Source organism: Chaetura pelagica, unplaced genomic scaffold (genome assembly GCF_000747805.2).
Source record: "Chaetura pelagica isolate M959 unplaced genomic scaffold, ChaPel_1.0 scaffold161, whole genome shotgun sequence".
Lineage (NCBI taxonomy): Eukaryota > Metazoa > Chordata > Aves > Apodiformes > Apodidae > Chaetura > Chaetura pelagica.
Window position 1 is genome coordinate 661,596 of NW_009951965.1, and position 23,966 is coordinate 685,561.

General features: G+C 39.3%; 1 protein-coding gene across 1 annotated transcript in view; it reads right to left on the reverse strand.

Moving 5' to 3' along the window:
* The window catches only part of KCNH1 (potassium voltage-gated channel, subfamily H (eag-related), member 1), a 161,715-nt gene that overhangs the window by 80,258 nt on the left and 57,491 nt on the right, over window positions 1-23,966 (reverse strand). The window contains exons 7-8 of the mRNA XM_010000929.1: window positions 8,080-8,279; window positions 4,303-4,555 (exon numbers count right to left, since the gene is read on the reverse strand). Of these exons, the coding sequence (XP_009999231.1) occupies window positions 4,303-4,555; window positions 8,080-8,279 (453 nt within the window). The remainder of the gene's footprint in view (window positions 1-4,302; window positions 4,556-8,079; window positions 8,280-23,966) is intronic.

The window sequence follows — 23,966 nt, forward strand, 5'->3', positions numbered from 1 at the left end:
CCTGCTGAAACAAAACATGGCACATCAAGCTCTCCTACAATATCATGTTAAAACCACAGTGTCCAATCTTGTCAGTTATAGCTTTGTAAATAACCCTAACAGACCTGTACTTCAGGGACATTCAGTTTTTACTCCTTCAACTCACATGTGATCTTAAAAGTAAATCTATGTGCATCCGTTGCACGCTTCCCCTTCCCTCCATCCCCCAAAAGGGATATATCCCACTTTCCCCCTGATGGGGAAGAAGGCAGCCCAATCTAAACAATTAATTCCCATTCTTGGCATTCTGTTATTGTACTTCCATAAAATATTAAAAGTTAATTTTGCTACTATCTAATTATTTTCTATAATTTTCATTAAATCATCTAGGCACACATGCAGTTGGAGATGCAACACAAGAATTACCACTTCCTTTAGCAATGGTGAAGAGAGATTAAAAAGATCAAGACTAAAAAGCTGAGGACCAAGGAAGTACCCTGTGAACCCAAGCAATGGCATGACATCTGCTCAGCTGGACTTCTAATATTAGCATCTCGACTACTGCAATTCCAAACCATCTACATTCTCACACTGCACTAAGGAAATGCATGCCTCCATAGTGTAAAAAAAGATAGAAAGTGCACTGAAAGACAGATTAGGTCTTCAAGCTTCTCTAAATTAAGAACCAGCAACTAGCTATGCAGGCTAATTTCATGCTTGTACTACAATCCCTTTTCCCCAGCGTATTTCAAAGAAAGCTGCAGCCAGACCTTATGGTCCCTGCCTGGATCACATTTAATTCAGGAGGAATCTTTTAAGAAGGTATTAGTTAAATTAAAATGTAGCAAATATCTCCTGAGCATCTGTAAATTTAACTTTTCAAAGACCTGCGACAAGGTCAGGTTTTCAGGTGGCCAGTGGCTCAGCCTGAAAGCTCTGCTTCAAAGCAGAGAAACTAAAGCTGCCAAATGAAGTGCATGTAAATGCTTGATTGCGCATGTAAATAGTTGTCTGTTTTTAGCACTGACAAATCAATCCATTTTCTCTAACCACATTTGGATAAATGGGTAAGTTTTTAAGCAACAGTAGTTCAAAGAGGTATGTCAGTCTCAGATGGATAAAGCAGCATCATCCCAAATGGACAGGCTTAGGAAAGTTAAAAGCAAAGCCAAGTTGAAAATAGTCTCTTAATGGAAGTCCTGCACGACCTGCACTTCACTCAGTTCTCTTTGGGGGAGGGACTCTGTGATTTGTCTCTGTCTTCCACAAAGTGCTGAGGGTACGTCAGTGCTTCACCCTCGGCAACAACAACGGTGTAAATGGAGGAACAGGGAACTAGGGAAACAGAATTCTGTTCCATCCAAGCAGTTTCCCACCAGCTCATCTTCACTTCTGCATCATATTACTCATGTTAACATAGAAAATTATAGTAATACAGTGGCTTTTCTTGCTATGTCTTTCTTCTCTAACCCATTTGTATTAGAATGAATCAAAATAAATAAACCAATCACTTGGCTTACAGGCAATTTTCTCCTTTTTTGTTTCTTTGACACATCAAATCCAAAGAATGCGTTGCAAGAATATCAGTAATTTTTTTCTTTTGGCAGAAATTTTAGATAGAATTAAAAAATCCATCTTTCATCTCAACAAATCAAACTTCACCCAAAACGTATAAATTTCTTTAAATTTTTACCGTAAACATAGAACATTTTTTTTAATTTACTCAATCTTTGTGTTTGTCTCTAAGAAAAATTAATGAGGAAGGCAACCTTAGGGGACACAAAAAAATGTACATTTTTTCACTGCTGTCCCGTGTGCAATTTCTTCCAACTCAGTGCTCATATTAATCCAACTCAATCAAAGTCAGTGCTTTTTTATAAGAACATAAGCTTGATCTGAAAATATACCTGTCTCTTGGGTATTACACAGATCTGGAAGGGTACTGTTCAAGTGTAAACGATACACTCCAAATTCCAGGGCTACACATTACACTTTTATATACTAGTCTGCAAGGCTAAATTATTTCAGAACTTGAAAATGTTTCATATTAATTGGATCCTTTAAGGATTAAGTGTAGTTTACCCTTTAGGTTAAGTAATGCTGTACAGCAGTCATACAAGACTAATTTAGAGATGCACTTCATTTCTCTATTGTAAGGAAGACATAGGCTACACTGTGAATTGCAAAGACTGCATTATTGACAGCTAAAGCTGAGCAAATAATTCACCTTGAATAATTTATGCAGTTTAGTTTTTACTTTGAGAATATTTGAGAGAAGATTACAGTCTCTCCAACATACCTGTTAACTGAAATTACACATGGTTTGCTGTTACATGCCTGATGTTCATAACTACTCTTAGTTGTGACAGGCAAACAAAACTTATGGCATAGGCTGTTCCGGCTGAACAATCAGCAACAATCACATTTCTTGTACAATGTAGACATTTTTTTCCCTGTAGTTCCTCATTTTTTCTGGTGTAGTTTTATCAAGGACTTGACAAGTTTAGCTGAACATGAAAATTAAAACCAAGTATCATTGCTTTCCTACAGGTAAGAAAACTGAGAGCACAAAGAAGTTAGGAGGGAAATCCTGACCCATTTCCTGCAGCATCCTTCAGTAACCTGGTAGCTACATTGGACAATGTTGAAGGAGGAGAAAGTCTAACTGATTTAGAATAGTGAAAAGCTTAGTTAACAACATCATTTCTTATCAGGATAGAGAAATCTTCAACAAAAGGCTTCACAGCCTCTGAGAGGAAGATACAGACACATATGGAAGGAAAGAGATTCCTTGGTTCAGAAACTGACGCAAAAATTGATACACATTTATCCAAAATTAAATCTCACAGAACAACAAACACTTCAGTTTACTTTCCTCTCTGATTACAGTATTCACAAAGAAAATGACAGAGCTCATCAGCTCTAATGCCAGAGAACTGACTCCAAATGCAAAAAATTAAAGGTGTGGAGGGATGAGCATCAACAGTCACTCTTCCAGAAGAACACCAAAATCAAAATATTTCTATTCATTCACATACCAAGGAATCAGCCTCATTTATCTTTAGTTATCTCTCTGCAGCAGCAAAGATAAGGGGTACAGGTTTTCTTAAAACTGATTTCTCAAGGAATCTAGTCCACTTGTTTTTGAAAGTCAGTATTATGGTAAAAAAGGGAAGTTACTGGTAAAGATGAGGAAAATATTCCTATCTTTAAATGTCATTTTTTTAAAAAAAAATCTATTTCATACACTGATTAAATTGAGCAGCAAGATATTTTGAGATTTTCTTCTTGTGATGGACACTGGAGTAGGTATTATGGGATAAAAGGCATCACAAACTGAGAGGGTTTAGTTTGTTCTGCATTTGCCATGTGAGCCCAACATGGCAAAAGGTAGTAAGTACTTGACATGCAACTTAGATGCAACAGGTGATTCCAAAACAGAAAAGAATCAGTTATCTTCCTACTTCTCACCTTTTTAGTTTTTTGAATGGCTCAAAATATTATGAACTGGATTCCTCAGAACACTAAATTCACCATATACTATATAAACCTGTTCAGAAGTAGAGAAAAACTGAACTCAGCGTATTTATTAGCCTACTCATTTTCCAGTAGGCATTCGTCTCAGGAGAGTTGGGGGTGTGTGTGTTCAGAAAGAGTAACCAGCCATTTTCTTCTCTTTTGCCAAGCTGCTATGAGTGACAGGTATTGGATTAAGCCACCTTGAAAATTTACCTTATCACAAAAGGGTCTGACATAATCAAATGATAAATATCACATCCTCAATCCTCCAGCCACCCCATGATTCATCTACATCTCTTGGACTATCAGACTCTTTTCTCCTAGCTTTGCCTCAGAACGTTGTTCACACCACTATGAGCTTCTTTTTAATGACTCCAACCAAAAGCTGTCATAAATTAACACCAAATTTGTGTATCATTTTGACTTTAATAAAACTAGTTGGAAATTTTTTAGCAAACATGGATTGTTATCAGGGCATGGAAGGGAGGCAAGGAATGCAGGCACTTTAAAAATAAGTTTTCTGAAGTCAGAAAAACCTGAGAATGCCCAGGATCCCAATAGTCAAGTAGTTTCCATTGACCTGGAGATACAGGGTTGAAGCAATCTGAAGATGAGGTGACTGCCCTTCCTATTTACCTATGTGGAACAGGAAGGACAATAAAATATACCTCACCAGGCTGTGGTAAAGCTGACTTATCTGAAGCCTTTTAAATAATGAGTTAAGTGATTGAACAGAAGAGGCTATAAAAATGCTGTATGCATCTATATTTGTGCACAATGCGTATCATTAGCTGCAAAACTCACCCAGTATAGCAACGACTTCATCATCCTGGATTACTTCCAAAGACCCTGAAACCACAAAGCAAAGGCTGTCGACGCTCTCTCCAGCGTGGTAGATCAGATCTCCTGGGGCACAGTGCACTGTTTGAAATTCCATGGCAAGTGCTCGCAGGCACCCATCGCTGGCCAGCCTGAAGGCCGGGTGCTCCTTGAACACTTTGCGGTTCAGATGCACGCAGATATCTGCTCTCATGTCCTTAGGGCATATCTGCAAAACCTGAGAAGGAAATTAGGCAATCAATTCCTGTGCATGGCCTACATAAGACTATTGTCCCTAGCTTACCACACAAGCTTCAAGAACTCCTTCCCTTCTTCTTATAATCTCAGGCCACACAACTATTTTCATATTATTTATACACATAAACCACCATACTAGCTTATTCTACTTTACAGTACCTGAAAGAAAAATAATGCTTTCATCTCAGCAACATGCTCTGCTGGATATTGAATTACCAGGGTAAGACCTCAGGTTTTTAAGATGATAAAGCTGTGAGCACAGCAGTAGAGAAAGTGGTGGAGAAAAGCTTCCTAAAGGATTGTTTCTAGAGGGTAGGCCACTCTTTTGATAGGCAGATTCCATTAAAAGCCTGCACAAATTGTATGCTCCAAGTGAGAACATATTGTATAGAAAAGTGTAATCTAATCTCCCTTTAGCAAAAAAAAGGAAAAATAAAGATACAAAAAGTTTCATTTACTCATAATATTGAGATCTGCAGGTAATCAAATTCTCTGTGGCAATAACGAGTTTTTTTGTTAACATAACAAGAGGATTTTAAGGTACAATACTGTATTGGGCAACTTTTGATCTTCAAATGCAATATTACTCACAGGAATTAATGATGAGTGCTTCCAAGGGTACACAACCAATGCTTAGCACAGGGGTACCAGGCAGGGCTCTTTCTGAAGGCTTTTAATACAGTACAGACAGACAAGTAGGAAGAATACAGAATTACTACTGCGTGTACAGATCAAAAGTTCCTGGCAAAAATACTGGAACTACATAACATGAACAAGGTTTTGGGATGACGAAATCCTTGGAGGACAGTCTGTGATACAGTACATCTCAAGGCATATTATGTGAGAAAAACATTCAGTAGTAGAAGTCTGCCTCGTTGTTTTTTTCTCTGTAATAACTATTCCATCCAATTAAGGAGCACTCTAGATAAGCTTCAGTTAGTCCCACACTGGATGGAAAGAGATGGCTGCTTCAATGCAAACACTCCTGGAAAACATGAAGGTGAAAAGGGAAGCACTATGGCTATGCCTATACCTTGCAATTGGACTCTGTGCAAGATGAGAACATAAAACCAAGCTCCTAACTCTGTGCACAGCACTAGTACCAGATTTTGTGCTTATTACTCCAAGGGCAAAAGTCTCTACCACAAACATACTCATCTTTGACCCACCTCCAAGCAGACCAGCTGTTACAGACATGACTTTGAAACAGACATATTACTACAGTGCTTAAGTGAAGGGTACTCATGGATGATCTCTCTTGGCTGCCCCACAGGGAGCAGCAGCCAAACCTGTCAGTTCTCAGTTTTCCAGGCTCACAGAAATGGGCTGGGGCAGCAAGACCAGCATTTATCATGGAACACTGGCAGCAGCCATAGCTGTCTTTGCCACTATCTCATTTACTCTGGCAGCAAAATTATTCTGTATTTGCAGATGCTTGCCAAACTTTGCTACAGGCATTATACACACACACTTCACCATTACTTGAATATCACACACAACATGGTTGTTGTAATAGAAATAGTAAGTAATAGTAGCAAGAAGAACTGAATATAAAAGAGAATATTTAAAATTATGCTCTTATCCCAAAACCCCTTGGTTTTCCAGTCTAAGAGGAAGTTAACTCATTTTCCATTCTCCATTTAGACAAGCTGCTTCCAGACTTCACAAAAATTAGAGGGATTAAATACATTCCAGAGATACAGACAAATGGCAGAAGCTTTTCATTTGTATGGGAGGTAAGAAACATATCTTCATGGACTAATTTTAGAATCTTTCAGCAGCTCTTGGTTAAATGTTGTTATATTGACATTTTCTAGACTTACAGACTTTGCTTTTAGCTGATTATTCACTCTTTGGCATGCCTACAGTTTACAGTGAACTGACAAATTTGTGGCCAACAAAACAGTGAGAAGATTGATTCTGTGCTAAGTTTATCTGCCTCATCTGTAGAAGGCTGCACTGCACTACACAGCAGCACAACTGCCACTGTCTGTCACAGGAGCAATACATGTTTTACTCACTGCGTGCCATCCTAGAAGTTACATGCAGGCATCAAACCAACAGAGCTCAGACCTGAGAGTTTGGCACAGCCTTGTATCTGCTAGCTTTTGCTATGCAGCTGAAAGTTGATCTCTTGGTTTTACAGTCATCACTACTGGCAGTTCAGCTATGAGGACACCAGTTACTTAAAATTACACCATGTTAAGCTCTTTGATGTTCAGATAATTGGAGACTTTTTTTTTTTTTTTTTTCCTGTTTATTAAGATCATTCTCTAAGACTACAGTGAGTTGTGCTTGGTTTGGTTACCCTGCTGTCTCCAAAGGCATCCTTAAGGCATCTCTCTCCTTATCAGAGGAAGCCAAGAATGAACTTTGAAGATAAACTAAAACAAACATGTTTGATGTCGTAATTTTTTCATCTTGCTCTGTTAAAATGATGAGAGGAGTTTGTACTAGGGGGGAGAATGAAAGCACCAGCATTCATTGCACCATACTTGGTCATTACCTCTCCAGCTTCCCCAAATCCATCTACCTCAAAACCCATAACCCCATCCCCCAAAGGTAATTTGTGAGAAAACAGGCAGCTTCTAATCAGCACTATTCAGTAGTAAAATACCTTTTCTTTCTAAAAGCTACTATGACAGTGAGTGCTTCCCAGAATTGTGGTCTGGGATCTAAATGGCAGACACGCTGAAGACCATTTCAGAAAGCAAACAGTACCCTGTGTACCCACAGATCTCCAGGCAGCCCAGTGCAAGGCCACATCTGTTCCACCCCTTCATAATGATGCTGTAGCAGCTAGACAGAAATGAGACTGTTTACTCTTTGACTGCATCAGCTACAGTTTTGAATCCTAAATTAAGCTGCCAACCAGAAGGCTGGTGAGCGTGCTGTTATTTCCAGAATGAACCACCCCACCTATCACATCTCTTTACAAGCAAAAGAAAACCAGTATCTATCTCCATAAAAGCTAGCAACTAATATGAAAGTGTCAAGTAGTTGCTTCACAACATTTTTTCTGGTGCAGGCCCATTTTTTACTTTAAGAAATACAATGGGAATCTTCCTTGTAAATTCAATGCATTATGATTAGATTATTCGCCTCACATAAGGCAGATTTCAAACAATAGATTAACATTACAGTAACGACCTACAGCCTTCATTAATATATTTCACCTGCACACATAATACTACATTTAAATTATATAAACACATTAGACCTTTTCATTTAGTTATTTATTTACTGAAAACTAAGCTCTTTCCTTCATGACTTTGGTGCTATTTCATGACATATATCAGCAGCACACACATACTTTTACCACTAACATATGTCAGTATGACAGAATAGGTGAAATACTGTATTTGAAAGTTTAAAATTAAGGGAAGCTACTACTTCAAACTATTTAAAGAATATTTGTCTTCTTTACTGAGAAAGTACCTCCTGTTTATTTTATGAAATACTTTCAGGATGTGACTTTGTTTCCTTGCAGTTTAATTTACTTACCTTTTCAGTATCTATTCCTCTGGACATTGACCAGGTGGAAACAATGTAATCCATCACACGTTCACTCAGTCCTTTAGGGACCTGGTAGAGCTTTAGAAAGTCCCGAACACTGTTCAGCATTTCATGGTATCTGTTTGTATTAGCATACATTTGCTGAAATATGGTTGTCACATTACCAAAAATGGTCGCGTACAGAAGGGCTGTAAGAAAAAGAAGAGAAACAATAGATATAAAACATAATAACTTGTGATGATCAGTCTGTGTTCCACTGTGCTGTAAGACAGGAAAGGCCAGGCCCATTGAAACGGGTGCAGTATCAGTGCTTTGGCAGGAACGCCTGATGAGCACGAGCATTTTATATGTCACCTTCAGTGCTACAAACTGAGGATCCTCGCTTACTTGTGTGACGGTGAGTGCTGCAACATGGAGCTCTCAAAACACAACTATTTGTCACTGCCCATCAAACAATTCAGTAGCATTCAAACCCTTGTGAAGCCACAGGAGACGACACAAGAATTTTAAGATTTATAGCTTGACAACAAATACTTAAAAAGTTTCATCTCTGGTTGATAGCGCCAGTGTTGAAATGCCATCAGTGACAGATTTCCAAGCTTTAAGTGCATTACCACAGTAGTAAGCCCAGTCATCATTACCCACCTCAGTGTGACAACAACAATGCATCAAAGCAGAAGATGGAATATGTAATAAACAGCTACCATGGGTCAGTGATTCGTCAATGTAAGTTTAATAATACATAAAAACTCGCATTATGTTTCATATTCTTCGGGCAGAAAAACAGCCAGGCCAGAGACAAGAGCTACAGCCCTCAAAGGCAGGCTGCTGCAACAGCCCTGCTGCCTTCATGCAACACAAAGCCAGCTGGCGCGTCACGATGAGCTTAAGAATAAACAAGAGAGAGGAAAAAAAGGCAGTATTTCCAGGTGTGGAGAGAAACAGATGAAAACAGACAGGACTTGAGAAGATCCTCCTGCCAAAGCCCAAGACAGAACAGCAGGCTGGTGGCAGAATTAACAGTCCTGTTTTGATGGCTTGCAGAGGCTGGGGCTAAGGCCCTTCCAGCTGTTGTAGCCCTGAATGAAGGGAAGGACAGGAAGCCTCAAGGGGAGCTTTCCTAAGCTGCGGATCAGGTCAGTGACACGTGAGAGCCTGGCTGCACAGAACAGCCAGACAGCAGATGCGCCGATAACCACCAGTAAGTGCTACGGCTTGCTGGGCAGGTTCTTCCTCTTTATCATCTCCTGCCCCCCAAAACTGGCACCAAATTTCAGTATCGTCTCTCTCCCACTCGAGGCAAAAATAAATAATTGAGAAGTCATACTTACAAAAAATAGGATAATATTTTGCCTTATCTAAATGCCTCTTTTTGCTGCGTATTTCCTCCCTCATCCCCTCTTTTAAAACAAAAATTACATTTCCTCAGCCCATTCATTCCTTTGAGAATGCAGCTATTTATTCAGGTCAGTGTTACAGGCAAGTGTCATTAAGCCAACTAAGGTGTTTTAAGATTTTATGACCAACAAAAATCCGTGACAATGTGCAAGAGAAACTTACAGGACTGTCTTTTTCCTGATCATTGAGAGATGAAATTTAAATTTAGTCTTGCTCAAGGCCTTTACAGTGCTGTTCCCTACAGAACTCCTTCTTTATGATGTATGACTCCTTTTCTGAGTTTCTGTAGATACCAGCTCTCCGCTTTTCCAACTACCCCTCTGTACAGATGGGTATATATATATGTAAATGTTCAAACTCAGCTTAAAAAAAGTGGAGAGTATTAATAAAGATACAGTGACCAGAAATGTATAATTATTTCTATGTTTGACCTTAACTTGTGCCTGAGCTAAACCATGTGATATGATACTACCAAATCTATTTGCAATGAGTACTGAAGAATGGAAAATGCTTTTAAAAAAAGATTTACTAGAAATGCTCCTTAATCCACGAGTATTTTGTATTTGAACAGCATTACCTTTCCCTAACTACGTCCTGTTTTGCTCTCTGTTATGCAGACACAAACACAACTCTACAATATGACTACCTGAGGCCTTACCTACATGGACTCTTACCAGGTTCCCTATGAGAAACTGAATACAAGACCTCCAAAACTGCAAAGTCTCACTGGCAGGACACTACTGGAGCACAAGTCATCCACAAACATCATTCTTCTGCCAGTCAGTATGGCACTGAAAACAGGTGACAGGTTAGGAAGAGGGTCACAAGCAAATTGTTATCTGTAGATTTCTGGGCAGCCATGCTTGTGTGCATACATCTCTCCCTTGCTTTCTGGTGAACAGTGAGGCCTGGGGGGTTCAGTACCTTGGGACACATAGCTCTGCGTCAGCAAAGGTAAAATGGAGCCCTCACTCCATCCCATTACTGCCCAACTACATGATGCCTAAAGAAAACCCTGCCATTTGGTTCTTCATTTTTATTATTATGAGGTGAGCCATCCTAGAGCAATTTCCACCGCAAACTGCAGCTACTCTGCTCTAGCACTGACAATTATCTTGGCAAGAAAAATTATTCCTGCCTACATTATTTAAAAAAAAAAAAATCCCCAAACTTACAATCCTTAACTTATCATTAGCTAACTGCTTTATTACTATTAAAGACACATTAAATACAAGGATTTTTGCAGCCTAATTTTGGGCAGATAAATTAGCATATTAAACACTGATCTCTTCTGCATAGAAATAGCTAGCTGTGTGCCTTCCCTTCTTTTCAAATCAATAATGAAATGAACCCACTGCAGTACACTGCAGCCCCAGAAAGATTTCAGAAACACACTCTCTACTACAGGAAGAAAGTTGGGCAATTTATGACAAAGCAAAAACTCCCAACAACTCCTCTCTGTGAATGTCAAGATCCCTCACAAGAGACAGAGCCCTCCCCCTCGATACTAATATTCTTTTCTGACAATACAGAAAGAAAAACACATTGTCTCCAACAATATGGCTATCCATTTACAATGCAGTCTGTGTCACCCCATTTAAACCAGTGTTTTAAATAACGTCAAAGATAAAATAGTAATTTCAATAGCCAATTATCCATACAAGTGAATCATGAAGGTCAGACACAGGTTGGAAAGGTGACCAAATCACCTGCTACTTTTAATGATGTAACAAATAAGAATAAAGAAATAAATACAAGTCAGTGTAGGTCTCAGCTACCACAGTAAAAGATCTGGGATCTGACTTTAGAGTTACAAGACGAAGAATTTCTATCTGTAAGAATGAGAGGTTTGCAATTACCCCAATTACAGATGTAAGTGCTGCATGCGGTTCCTGAGATGAATCATCAGATTGATGATGATTTGTTCAAAACGCACTCATCCAAAGAAAGCCCTTGCATACAAAATGTGTGCATAAGAATTATGCAGCAACAAGTGAGACTGGGCTTCAACTAGAGAACCACCTTTTACACCTTTCCACCAAGACTTACAGAGCTTTCTAAAACTGGACTGCCTTCTTTTTCACTTTCTGAAAAGCTGATCCAGAACTCCAGTCTGTCTGCTTGCAAGTCCTATTTCACAGTTAAAAAAAACAAACTCCTTAATACATACCTAAGGCATTGACTATGCTAACCTAAATACTATTCAAAGAGCAAGCAACCTGGATTTACAAATAGTAGGTGGTGTAAATATACAGTTGCACTTCCTTTCACTAGCAAGTTGTTGGTTTATAACTATTTATTGATTTTATAGATGGCTGAGACAAAGCAAAGCCTTGAAAACCTGTTGCACTATCTCACTTGTCACTGAAGAAAAAATAACCTTCAATTAACCACAAAAATTGCAAACCTCAGAGGCATTTTTCAGATAATACGTTGTGAGGTCACACAACATGAACATTGATCAGATAAAAATAAAAGCAAAAATTCATAATTGTATGGATTAGAACATAATACTATCAGAAAAACACTGGTTTTAAATGTGCAATTTGAACTATATAAGAGCTTACAATTGTTTGAGATTAAGGGTCTTGATTAGTGGTAATTATGCCTACTTATGGGTAGAGAGCATGCAGTTAAAAGAAAAAAAGCTGAACTGTTAATTACAGCCTGCAAGCAAATACCAAACTGAACAGGTATCTATCAACTGTTTACAGCACTAGTTTTGATAGAATTGTTACTTGCAGCCCTGCAATTTGAAACCAGAGCAGGTAAAGATTTACTTACTGAGTTTCTGTATAACCTTCTAGAATAGAAGAGAATTGAAATAGGTTGCCTTATTTGCTATCAAGACAGATGCAGAGCTGCTTAATTTGCTAGTTCTTCAGAAACTTTGTATATTACAAAGTTTCCCACTTCCAATTTTCTATCTATATTTTCTTTTTTACAATGTCTAGGGATATAATTTCATTTAACTAGTGAAGAATAAATGTAAATAACATAGCCATAATCCAATAGGTCCATATTATGAATTTCCACAACATACTTACATAACATTTTAACATGGTATAAAAAGAAATTACAACTGCTACTATCTTCTTAGCTTGTACATAAATTTCTGATCTTCATAACTTGGGGAAAAAAAGACATTTTTTGAAGTGAAAGTAAATTCCCAAAGGAGCTCTACCCCATGCTGTTCCAGGGCCTGTTAGATCCTCTTCTTCTTACATCTCTCTGTTCTCCCAGACTGAACTGATACACTGCTCCACCTCCCCCTCCTCTTTCACTCTCCCAGCTTGTAATTTGCACCTCATCTTAGGTACCCCACAAACAAAAGCAAGGCAGTAGCAATGGCAAAGATTAAATAACTGGCCCACTACTATCAAGCCAGCAAGTCTGAAAATCAATTCAAAGGCAAATAGCAAAGCAAAAAATCAGAATAGGCCATGAGGGACATAAGCATTGAGCAACCTGGCAGAACCACTTGACTTGTAGGATGAAAGATGAGAGATCACAGGCAAATTTTATTAAACCCTTAGACAAATTCTACTGCAATTCTTCTCACACTCATCATCACATTTGCTGAAATCACCCTGCTGATGACAGATGGGATGTAGAAGGACCACACTGGGCTCCAGCTAAAATGGAAATGTCTCCCCTGTGGAAGAACAGGCCCCCAGTTAAGGACACAGTTGACAAGGGCTAAACAACAGAACATCAGACATACACATTTTTTTTTCCTCTTCCCATCATCAAAATACCAATGAAATGAAAGTCAGCAACATAAACAAGGGAACAGCTGCTCTAAGAAGTCACTTTAGCAACTACGGAGGACTAGAGTCATAGAAACATCTGTGCACCTTAAAATAGGCTGTCTGCAGTGTGTATGGGCAGCAAGGGAAGAGTTAAAAACTGCTATGGAACAAACACTGAAAACAGTTTCACTGCTTCTCTCATCACACCCTTTCCTAACTCTACAAAATAAAAGCAGGCTGCTACTGCAGCACCACAGACCCACAGATGAATAACCTCCTGTTAGCTCAGGGTCTTGAAATCACTTATCTTTTGCCAGTTTAAGGTTTAGTATGGAAGAAAAGAAGAAAGTGTTGATAAAAAAAAACAACCTTACAGAGCTGCTGAGTTTCAGCATCCCTAAAGATGCTTCAAAATTGAAGTTTGTTTAATTATTTCTATTAGATCTGGCAGTACCCACACAGCTGGTAGCAGGTGTTTTGGCTCACAAGAATTTCACAAGCCTGGCTATCACGGGCAGCACAGATCTCTTAACAGGTTTTGCGTTTGCCTTCAGCCTGTTTAGGCTGAGGTAAACAGCATGGGAAAATACACAGATCAAAACCAATCAGAGCCAAAGTGAATAAAAGCCAACAAAATAAACTTCAGCATCAGCTCTGCGAGAAAGCTCTCCAACACAAACAGCTCTCTCTAAACTCACTCTGGAGGGCCAACACCAATTTGCACTCTATGAAGGGCTGCATCTTGGATTCAAGAGCCTGCTTATGAAAAAATAGGACAAAGGGTCCTTCAGGAATCTGTGCAAAGGATGGGTGGCTACTACCTCCAGGGCCAAGGCTCCTATCTCTGTACAGCCGCACTTGAAAAAATTAACAAAATCCCACTAATTAACACTGCAAAGGCTGGATTTTGGCATACCAAGAAGTGGTAAGAATCCTGATTCACAAAACTCATCATTCATTTGCTTTGACAGCTACAGCTTAGTATTATACTTACACTGAAAGGCACCAACAGTCATCCAGAAGGGGATATGATGACAGCCAAAGATTCTACTGCAGCCAATATGCTTGCAGAAAAGCAGATTACTAAATTAATCAGATGTACATCAAGTCAGAACTAGCCTGTAAAGACTTGGATGTGCTGTTGGTTCCAAAATTCAGGAATGAGTGTGGTCATACATTACATTTGTGCTGCAAAGGGAAGCCAACAGAAGACAACACAAGCATGACATTGAAAGGAATGAAAAAGAAGAGCATCCTAATTGATAACATCATTTTGCATCCAAAGGCACATCATAAACAAAATCTGATGACAAATGTTCTGTCTCAACCTAAAGGTGAATTCCAGCAAACACAGTTATGCTCAGTAATTAATGGAAATCAATTACTTGTTACCCTTGACACCAAAAAGACTTTCAAAGAACAGTTCCTTTTTAGTCAATGAGTCCACAGAAACCTCCTTGCAGCCTAAACACAACAATAAGGGATAGCAAGAGCAACAGACAAGAAGATTTGCAAGATTTGCAAATCAGCATGATTACACAAAGGTAAGACCAGAGAAAAAGGAAGATAATTCCACAGAAATGGCACTTTCCTGTTACCTTTCCACGTTTTATCCCTCACAAGATTGATTCATCTCTGATAAGATAAAACAGAATGTTCACAAAATATACCAATTCTCACAACTAATTAAAACAACTACAATTCCTGTAAAGAACAAGATATTTATCAGAACATCTTCAGGAAGGTCATAAACGGTTTTAAATGTAGACCAGGATCTTGATGATGTTTTAAGCATGTGTACTTCAGAAAATGCTAACTCTTGTTCTAGACTGAGCCAATTTGATTATCAAGAGGAAACTAACTGTACAAACATATTACAGCTGCAAAACCCATCTGTATATTTCAAACACACGTGGTCAGACTCAGCAGCGGGATATTTTTAATCAATAAGGGATGAATTCAGCTCAAGGTATTCACTAACAGCCTTTATCATGATGAGAATTACTAAAATGGCCAAATCTGATTAAATCCTCTGCAATTTGAAAGGAGGGACACTATTTCAGTTTTGTATAATTTTATGGACAATAAAGTTTAAATTGGCTAGAAAATTGAAATGTATTTCCATTTCATTTCCCAGCACTAATGAACAGATCACTATTTAAATGACGACTGAGCCATTTAAGTGCATCATTTTTCTTCTACAATTTATACAGAGTAATGCATGGCCATTTTCAATTACTTGGTTAAAATTAAATCTCCAGATACTGCTTCTAGGTTTTTACTGACTTGCGCCAACATGAAGGCTTTTGCTCTAGAAGGTGTTTATTACCTACCCTCAACTTACCTGAAATGGTTATCCCCAATTAGAAGCAAACTCTCATTTTTAAAATCTATTACTTAAATAGAACTACACATAAAAAAAAAACCCAAAACAACAACAAACAAAGAAACAAAAAAAAACCACAGGGAAATATTAAAGGAGTGAATAAAAAGGAAAACTTGTTCTCTTTTCATGTGAAACTGCTTACATGCATAGCTTTTTTTATGGTTCCTCTGTGTATCCTATTTAGTCTATGTGTTGTAAGATTTTCCCACAAAGCCTTGCAGGAGGGAAATCCAGAGAGGCTCAAGCAGATCATCTTTTATCAAAACGTTTCTGGCCCTTTCCTTACCATGCTGCTACAGGTTTTGCTGGGCTTTTTACTGCTGGCAATTCCTAAGCCTGATATCCTCCCTGTTGCCTTAGAGAGTTCAGAACTGCATCCCAATTTTGCACACCAAAGCCATAATCCAGCACTTACCCATACTGAATTCTGGACTGCACCTCCCCCCCATCATTGATGCAACACAAGAGTTTGATGGCTGAAGTCACTTGCTGACAACTGCCCAAGCAGCATTCTCCAGTGTGATTTCTTTTGCTCATTGCTCCAGATCTCATTTAATTAAGGTATCTTACATTCAAGTGAGATATTTAGAGTAATCCTTTATTAAAAATAATTAATGGATTCAGGTAGATTCCCTCTCCCAACTTTCATCCACTGACTTACAAAAGCTTTTCCTGTCTATGTAGGAAGTACACCATAGTCTTTTTTTAGGCTTTGTCTTCTCTTAGAACAAAGGAAAAGTAAAACTGGAATGCCTATAAGTTATCCCAACACAAAATCAGAGTGGAATGAAAGTACTATGGCTTCCTTGTGAAGTCAACCAGAGGTGGGTGTTAAAGAGTGCTGGCCTCACCCAGCCAGCTGATATAAAACTTGCACATTCCTTGTCTGACAGATTCCAGGGGGAAACTCATCTGGATTAACTGCTTGTCTGCAAACCAAAAACTAGTTAAACAAAGCCCTTAAAGCAACAGAAAGCGGGTAACTGCGAGGAAACCTGGGTCTTCTGTAGCTTACCTGGCTTACACTCACTAGCACACCTGCAAGCTGACTTTGCTCCAAGTGGTCACACAGCAAAACAACCAGTGTTCCATATATCAGCTCAGAGAGGCTGTGATAATCACCAAGGAGCTGTCAAACCTGTCCAGCTGACAGGCCAGGCAGCTGGAGTTAAGAGTATGACTGTGCCTCACGGGATGACTGGATACCAGAGGTAAGGACAACAGTCAATTCTCAGCTCAAATCAACTTCACTGTGAAATTAAGCCCCTAAAGCTATTCCACTTAACTGGACTGTGGTGTACCTGACTGCTTTGCTTCTCTGCAGCTCAGGCTGAAGCTTCTGATGCAACAACCTTTGTAAGCCATGCTCCCCCAGTCTTGGTACGTCGATAACCACAGAAAGAGTGCAAGATGCTCTTCAGCTGACACTGTCAATCTCATCCTGCACATGCACATCTGGGTGCAAAAAGTACAAACAAGTTTTGTGACTATATTCCACATACGGTTTTCAAACACTTCCCATATAAACCCAAGGGCAAACTCAAAAGCTTTCCTTTTCTGGTGTCATTAAATAGTTACAAATATTTAATGGTGTTTATAACACAAATAAGAATATCAACATTTTTAATTATGTTGAGTAAACCAATGAGGTCTGAGATAAAGACAACATTCACAGATGAAGACTAATTTGAGGTGGTTAAAGAATAATTGTCATTGGGATGACTACGTCTGAGTCATGCTCCTCCCACACACTAATCACAGATGTGCTTGCAGACCAAAACCAATAGGCACATCCAGCACATACAGGATGTGAAATGAGAAAAGCTCATAGACAGGGGCTTCTCTAGAGGGCCTCTTCAGTGAGAAGTGAAATGACAGGTTAGTGAAGACACATATGGCTTATCAAAAAATAACTGAAGTAACTGTTTGGGTTTGTAAGGAAAAACTATGGATGACTACATGCAAGAAGAACACTTTTCTCTGGAGTGGTGCAGAGAGTTATAGCCTAACTTTCAGAAATGGGCAATCATTAATGTTCCTATGGCTTCAATTTTGAAGATGCTTGTCTTCCAGGCTGACTCTGCTGTTTTATTAGAACTCAACAAGTCTAAAAGAGCAGCAAAGATACACACACATACAGCTGGGAGCTCCACACCTAACTTCTAAAAAATATACATCATTATATTCAGGCATAGATGCTATTGCATAAGAGATACTGCCCAACTCCTTTATATATAATCAACATTACATGGAAACCATCTGACATCTAAAAAAAATGTCAGGTAGCTTCAGTGAGCTTGTTAGCAAGCCAGCACAAAATGCAAATACATTTGCACATATACAAAATTACACAGTCAGAAGTAACAGCACATTGGGACCTTTTCAGAGAGCTATGCTGCTTGTGCAGTGCCTGAACCAGTGAGGCACACGAGAGAGGCATCTGCAGATGCTAATAAGCTGAAGCTGGCCAACAGAAAGTACAGAGGATTCTCAAAGGTAATGAAATACCTCTGTTAATGATTTGCAGCTACAAACCTCATCCAGTAGTTAGGCACATAAAGCTTTTCCTTGCTTAGGGATAAACTATTTAGGGAAGATTGCAACTATACTCCCCTACAATCAATGTACATGTGGGATACAAGCAGCCTGCATTTCAAGCCTGGAGTGGAGACCTGAACTCAGCGCTCCCATTTTCCTGTAGAATTCCTTCATTTAAAGGTGACTAGGTATTTTGAGAGAAAGAGAAAGGAGAAGAAAAGAGTTTTTACTGTAAGTTCAGTCACCATAAATACAGAGTAAACTGTTCATCACTGTGATATAGGGCATGTAAGATGAGAACAATGGCTCCTCATGAACTGAAATCCTGATCTTTGGATTCCAAACTGAAAAGTTCTGACAGTTCAGAACTCTACTCTCTGCTGACACAACCTTGGATCTAGCCTAATCCTGTGGCAGCCACAAGGCAGTAATTAAGGAAGCATTCCCTGATAATTCTTGCAGATCAGGGATAACTTTCACAACTTCAGAGGACTTCCAGAAGAGTTTCTGCAGTTCTCACAAGTCTTTCCCTTATTTAAGCGCTGAAGAACTTGCCTTCTGTAATTCACTGCCACATACAGTATCACCTAAGCAGCATCTACCAGATCATCTTAAATTCTTTCTTCCCACTGATGAAGGCAACAACAAGATTCTACAGCTCTTACAATAACTGGAGAACAAACGTAGGAGCTGTGCAAACAATTGTGGTAAATATATTCCATGTAATTTATAGGCATTGAAGTTATCAAATTATAAAGAAGTAACTCATTTTAACACTTAACAAATTGTGGTAATCACCTGCATAGTCATCTTTTAAAAGTGATGTACCTTTGTAAGTGGTGTGTGCTACCATGAATATTCATTTATTGGTTTTAGGAACAAGGCAAGGATAGAATGCTTTTCAACAGCTTGAATTCTTGATATTATATAGCTACTACTGGCTGACAGATATTAATGATTCTTGACAGAATAGTTATCTTTGATCTGTTGCTGTAATCAATCAGCATATGAGCACCAGGCTATTAAAATATTTTCTGTCAAGCTCACTTGACATCCTTTGCATGGTATACAGCTTCAGTGTTGGCTTTGGGGATTTTTTTTTTTTAGGTTTTTAGCTTGTTTTGTTGGGGGTTTTGTTTTGGGTTTTTGTTTGGTTTCGGGTTTTTTTTGTGCTATGTTATGTTTTGTTTGTTTTAATAAGATAGTAAACCTGCAAGCCACACAGCTCGATTTTCTGGATAAGCATCTCTTGAAGCTGTCCCTGAATACCACTCTTGATTCAGAATCTAGTCACCATGGTTTCAGCTCCTTCTGACAAATGTCCCCCTAATCGATAACCATCTATCCTGCCTGTCTCCCACTACACACGCACACACACACTCTTATAACTATTTCCTCCTGTCAAATTCTTGTCATCTACCTAGCCCAAAATTACTCTTCATCCTTCCTTCCAGAAGTTTTGCTCTCCTGTTTTCTCTCACCTCTTCCCACTTTCTATTCAATGCCCTGTCTTCTTCCTTCAGCCTTTCAGAAACCTGTCATGAGAGCAGTGATTTAGTAGTCTCTCTGCATCACAAAGCCTACAAAATTTAAATCAACAGCTTAGCAAACCCATCAGAGAGCCTGCCAGACCTTCTCGGCCTCAAAAGAGAAGCCTGACGACTAAGAGGGCATCAAAGCTAAATTGGATGGCTAAGAGAAATAGGAGTCTTCACAGATTGGAGGAGGGGAGGAAGGGAAGAGACAGGGATACAAGCCTAAATAAGTAAAAGGGGGATGAAGGAGGAAAAAGGGAATGTAGGTGAGGTTAGGAACATGGAACACAAAGCACCAGATGCTAGCTGAACTGGTGAAAAATACTGAGAGAGTTTAAATGTCAAGTTTTCTGTACAGACTTGCCTGTACCCAAACCACTACCCTTGAAGTAAAAACGACACTTCAGAAGCACTGCAGAGGTAGGGAATAGCTACACACTGGTATGGTATGTACAGAGCACAGAAAAGATGTTCTGTACCAACAAGATGTGAAGAGTTGGAGAGGCAAGGCAGGCAAAGCAGAGGCACAGAGCAGTTTGCATAAGGTCACATGGAGAGTGTGTGACAGAGCTGGGAATCCAGCCCAAGCCTGCCAATTCAGGTACTCCCCCCATGTTCTAGCCCCCACTGGCTCCCACACTGTACTTGCAGTATTTTTCAGCACTGATGAGATAAGCAGGAGGGGTTTTTTCACCTTCTTCTTTGCCCTTTGCCTATCAGCTTATTTCCTTGCAGACCATAACATCCATTTTCTGCGTCCAGAATCTTCTGCAGTTTCTAGAGGCTAACAAGCATCAATTCTCTCTGAACATTTGGTAACCAGCTCCCAGGAGAAAACAGAAACACTGTCTCTGAGTGAATCTCCATTTCATCAGGAAAAAGTAATGGTACCAGAAGCCTCCTTAATGAAGAAACTGTGTAAGTTAGGACAACATTCTCAAAGATCAATAAGTGAAATGCAGGAGTAGTGGCTAACAAGCATCCCTAAAAGCTTTGTCTGAAGAGCGTGTCAGCATTGTGACTGCAATGAAAGACACTTTAGATTATGCAGAGAAGCACAGGGCCTGTAATAACAAATAGTATGGTGAGAATGTTGTCTTTGCTAGAGACTAATGAAATTTCTCATTTTTTAATATCCTAAAGCAAATACTCTATCATTCTTATTTACCTTTCTCCATTTTTAAAATGCTGAAAGCTTAGGCAATGAGCCAGAAAGATTAAAGATTAAAAACACTTTAGAACAAGGCAAGGGGAACAGACAACAAATCCAGAGAGACTATCACAGAGGGTACTAAAAGGAACAAAAATGTTGGGTCATAACAGTATCCTTCATACAAAGCCTAAGTAAACAAGTTGTCACAAGCAGGGTGTGAAAGGGGAGGAATAAACTCCTTTTGCTACTCTGCAGACTGGCAGAAAAGAGCTTCAAGAGCTTCTTCATAGCCACAAATCTCTTCACAGTATTTTTACCTGCCCAAGTTCTCCTCATTGCTGTACCATCAGGGACTTCATCCATCCATCTAGAGATCATTGCTCTGCAGCTGGGAGGAGAGGATATACTGGCTCTTTTGAGCATGCTGCACACATCTAGAATAATTTTTCCTCCCCAGCTGCGTGGCTCTATTTTGCTAGGAGCCTTTCCCATTGCACATTATTTTTCTACCACTGACAAGGTAGAGATGTGAAACCCTGAGCAGTTCTAAATGCTACCCCATCCCATGCTTCATATTAGTATGGTCTGAGAAGGACACAGGAAAGAGGGAAATTGCTCAGCCTACAATTTTTTATTGGAATCATCATCAGCATTTCCAAACCATAACAGTCAGAAATGTGTTTTCATGTTCCTAATTCAAGTGCAGGGGCAGAAAACACATGTGTATCACACAGAAGGGAGCAGATTCTTAAAGGAAGTCTTTTTATCCTTCACCACACACATTAAGAATGTTTTCCCTTCCAGATGATGACCACTGTGACCTGAAAAACTCCAGCACTTAATTCCCAGTCCTGACTCCCTCTGCTGGTACTTGCATAAGGTCCCCTCTTCCTCAGTATTAAAAAAGAAGCAATGCCCTGTAGTGTTTCCACCAGCAGTGTGATAAGAATGTGTTGTCGCAGCAATTTCATGAAAATTTATAAATATTTTGTTAAGTGTTTAAAAAAAATACTTTGGAATCTTTGAGTGTTCATTATCAGGGTGTTTTTTTTCCTTCCTGTATTACATATTACCCTTCTACTGCCTGACAGACTTATACTTAAAGCTAGATTAAAGTTAGAACAGAATTAAGCTGTAATGAATATAAAACCTTTACCTGCATTAATTCATGGTTTCATACTCCACACAAAAAGGACAACTGCTAATAAAAATCTTTTTAAAACTACTTCATTACAGTATGAGTGAGAGCACAGAGAAAGCTTTAAATACAAGAAGTTGCAAGCTGGAAGTGTGGGACCTCATTAAAATAGCACTGCACAAGAATGCTCAAGGCAAATGCCATTCAAACGTTTTCTATTCTGAAGTTATTTAATCGTCACAGCAATCACAAGGGGTAAGGCAATGTATAAAGTAGTTGGCTTCTGTAGGCTTGCTGCTGTTCAGTCTTCTGGAAAGGTATTCACTGTAAAAGTGACATCAATTTAAAATACTTCTCAGTTCTGAAAAACAATCTTTCTAACCCGAGGCTTCAAGCTGCAGAGCACCCTCAGCTGAAACAAGCCAAATGACATGGGGCTTCTGAGTGGCCCAAAAGACCAGAACCTCAAGATAGGGGCAAACTTCAGCAAGTAGAAATACTTGTTTTACACATACACATAGCTAGATTTCCTCAGTTTTTGTGTGTGCATACCCAATTCCAACAACTCACCACTAAGATAACAATTTCTGCATTAGTTCTTTCTACTGAGCACTGAAACCTAAGCTAACAATGCAGCATTAGGGCAGTCTGTGTTTCCATATTATACACATTTACGTGGAACTTCTCATTTTCACTGCATTTACAGTTCTGCACAGACTGGATGAAAACATGCTACAAAGTCAGCATGGAAATTTGTATAGTCATATTAATTATTACAATTGCTACAAGGCTGTGGACAAACCAGTCTTAGGCATGTGCTTAAGTATTCACATTTAAAATATCTGAGTTATTCTGAAAAAGGTGTAGCAGCAACAATGGTGCCTTAGGACTCATTCCACCCAGTTCCAGTCGTTGCTTTCTGTTAGCTAACAACCCATACAGAAGACCTACATTTCTCCTTGCTTTCAGGAAAACCATAATCTGGCCCAACCTTCCCAGATGTATGTTCAGTGAATTGTTTTGAGGGGCTCAAGTGTGGTTGGATTACAGGGCTGAGGTGAACCTAACTACCATGTCTCATGTTCAGCTTCTAAGCACAAACCCTTTGCACTAGCTTTACTTACCACACATCTCATTTCTAAAATTAGTACCACTGTCCATGTCCCCATGCTCACATCTCCTTATCCCTCTAAGTTACTGCCAGAGTACCCCTGATGAAGGCTACTCCGTTCAAGAAGAACTAACATAAACCATCATGTTATTAAATTATACAGTCTATGACCACACTCTGGTTCAGCCGCACAATATTTGAAGTGTGTTTGAACTGCTGTTGCCTGGTCTGAAAAGTCAGTCCATGGGCTAGAGCTTTCACACAGAGAAATAACTAGACAACTCATTCACTGGGGAAGGAAAGGAATTTCTTCACTATCAAGTCCTTCTCTCCCTCATAGGTACTTCAAATAAGACCAGCAGCCAAGCACCCCTCAGCTGACAAACACTGAACCACTGACTCTTCTGCAAGGAGAATTAAGAGCCATCACAATATCTCCATGCAGAAGATAAAGGAGAAGCAACTGGAAATGAAGAGTGCAAGATGCAACAAGCGAGTCTTTGCCATTATCTTCTTCCAAGAAGTGAAAAGATGCTACCTTTCTTTTTTATCTTGAATTTTTAAAGTGCTTTCCACTGAAAATTCACATCCTTACTGATTTGCACCAGACCTCTGCAGATTGTCTAAACAGCAGAAACACCAAAATTCACTGCTCATTTCAATATGGCCACCGAAGATAGGAATATCTCATAAAACTCAGAAGCAGTACCTTCCCTGTCCTGTCATGCTATGCCACGGCAGGTTCTGTCAAAGCTGCTTCTGGTGCTCATTGCAGCTTAACTCCCAAATCCTGCCACTTTACAGGTCAACAGCTCTCCAAAACAAGCTGTGATGCAAAAGAGCTAACTGTACTGGGAAGGGGTG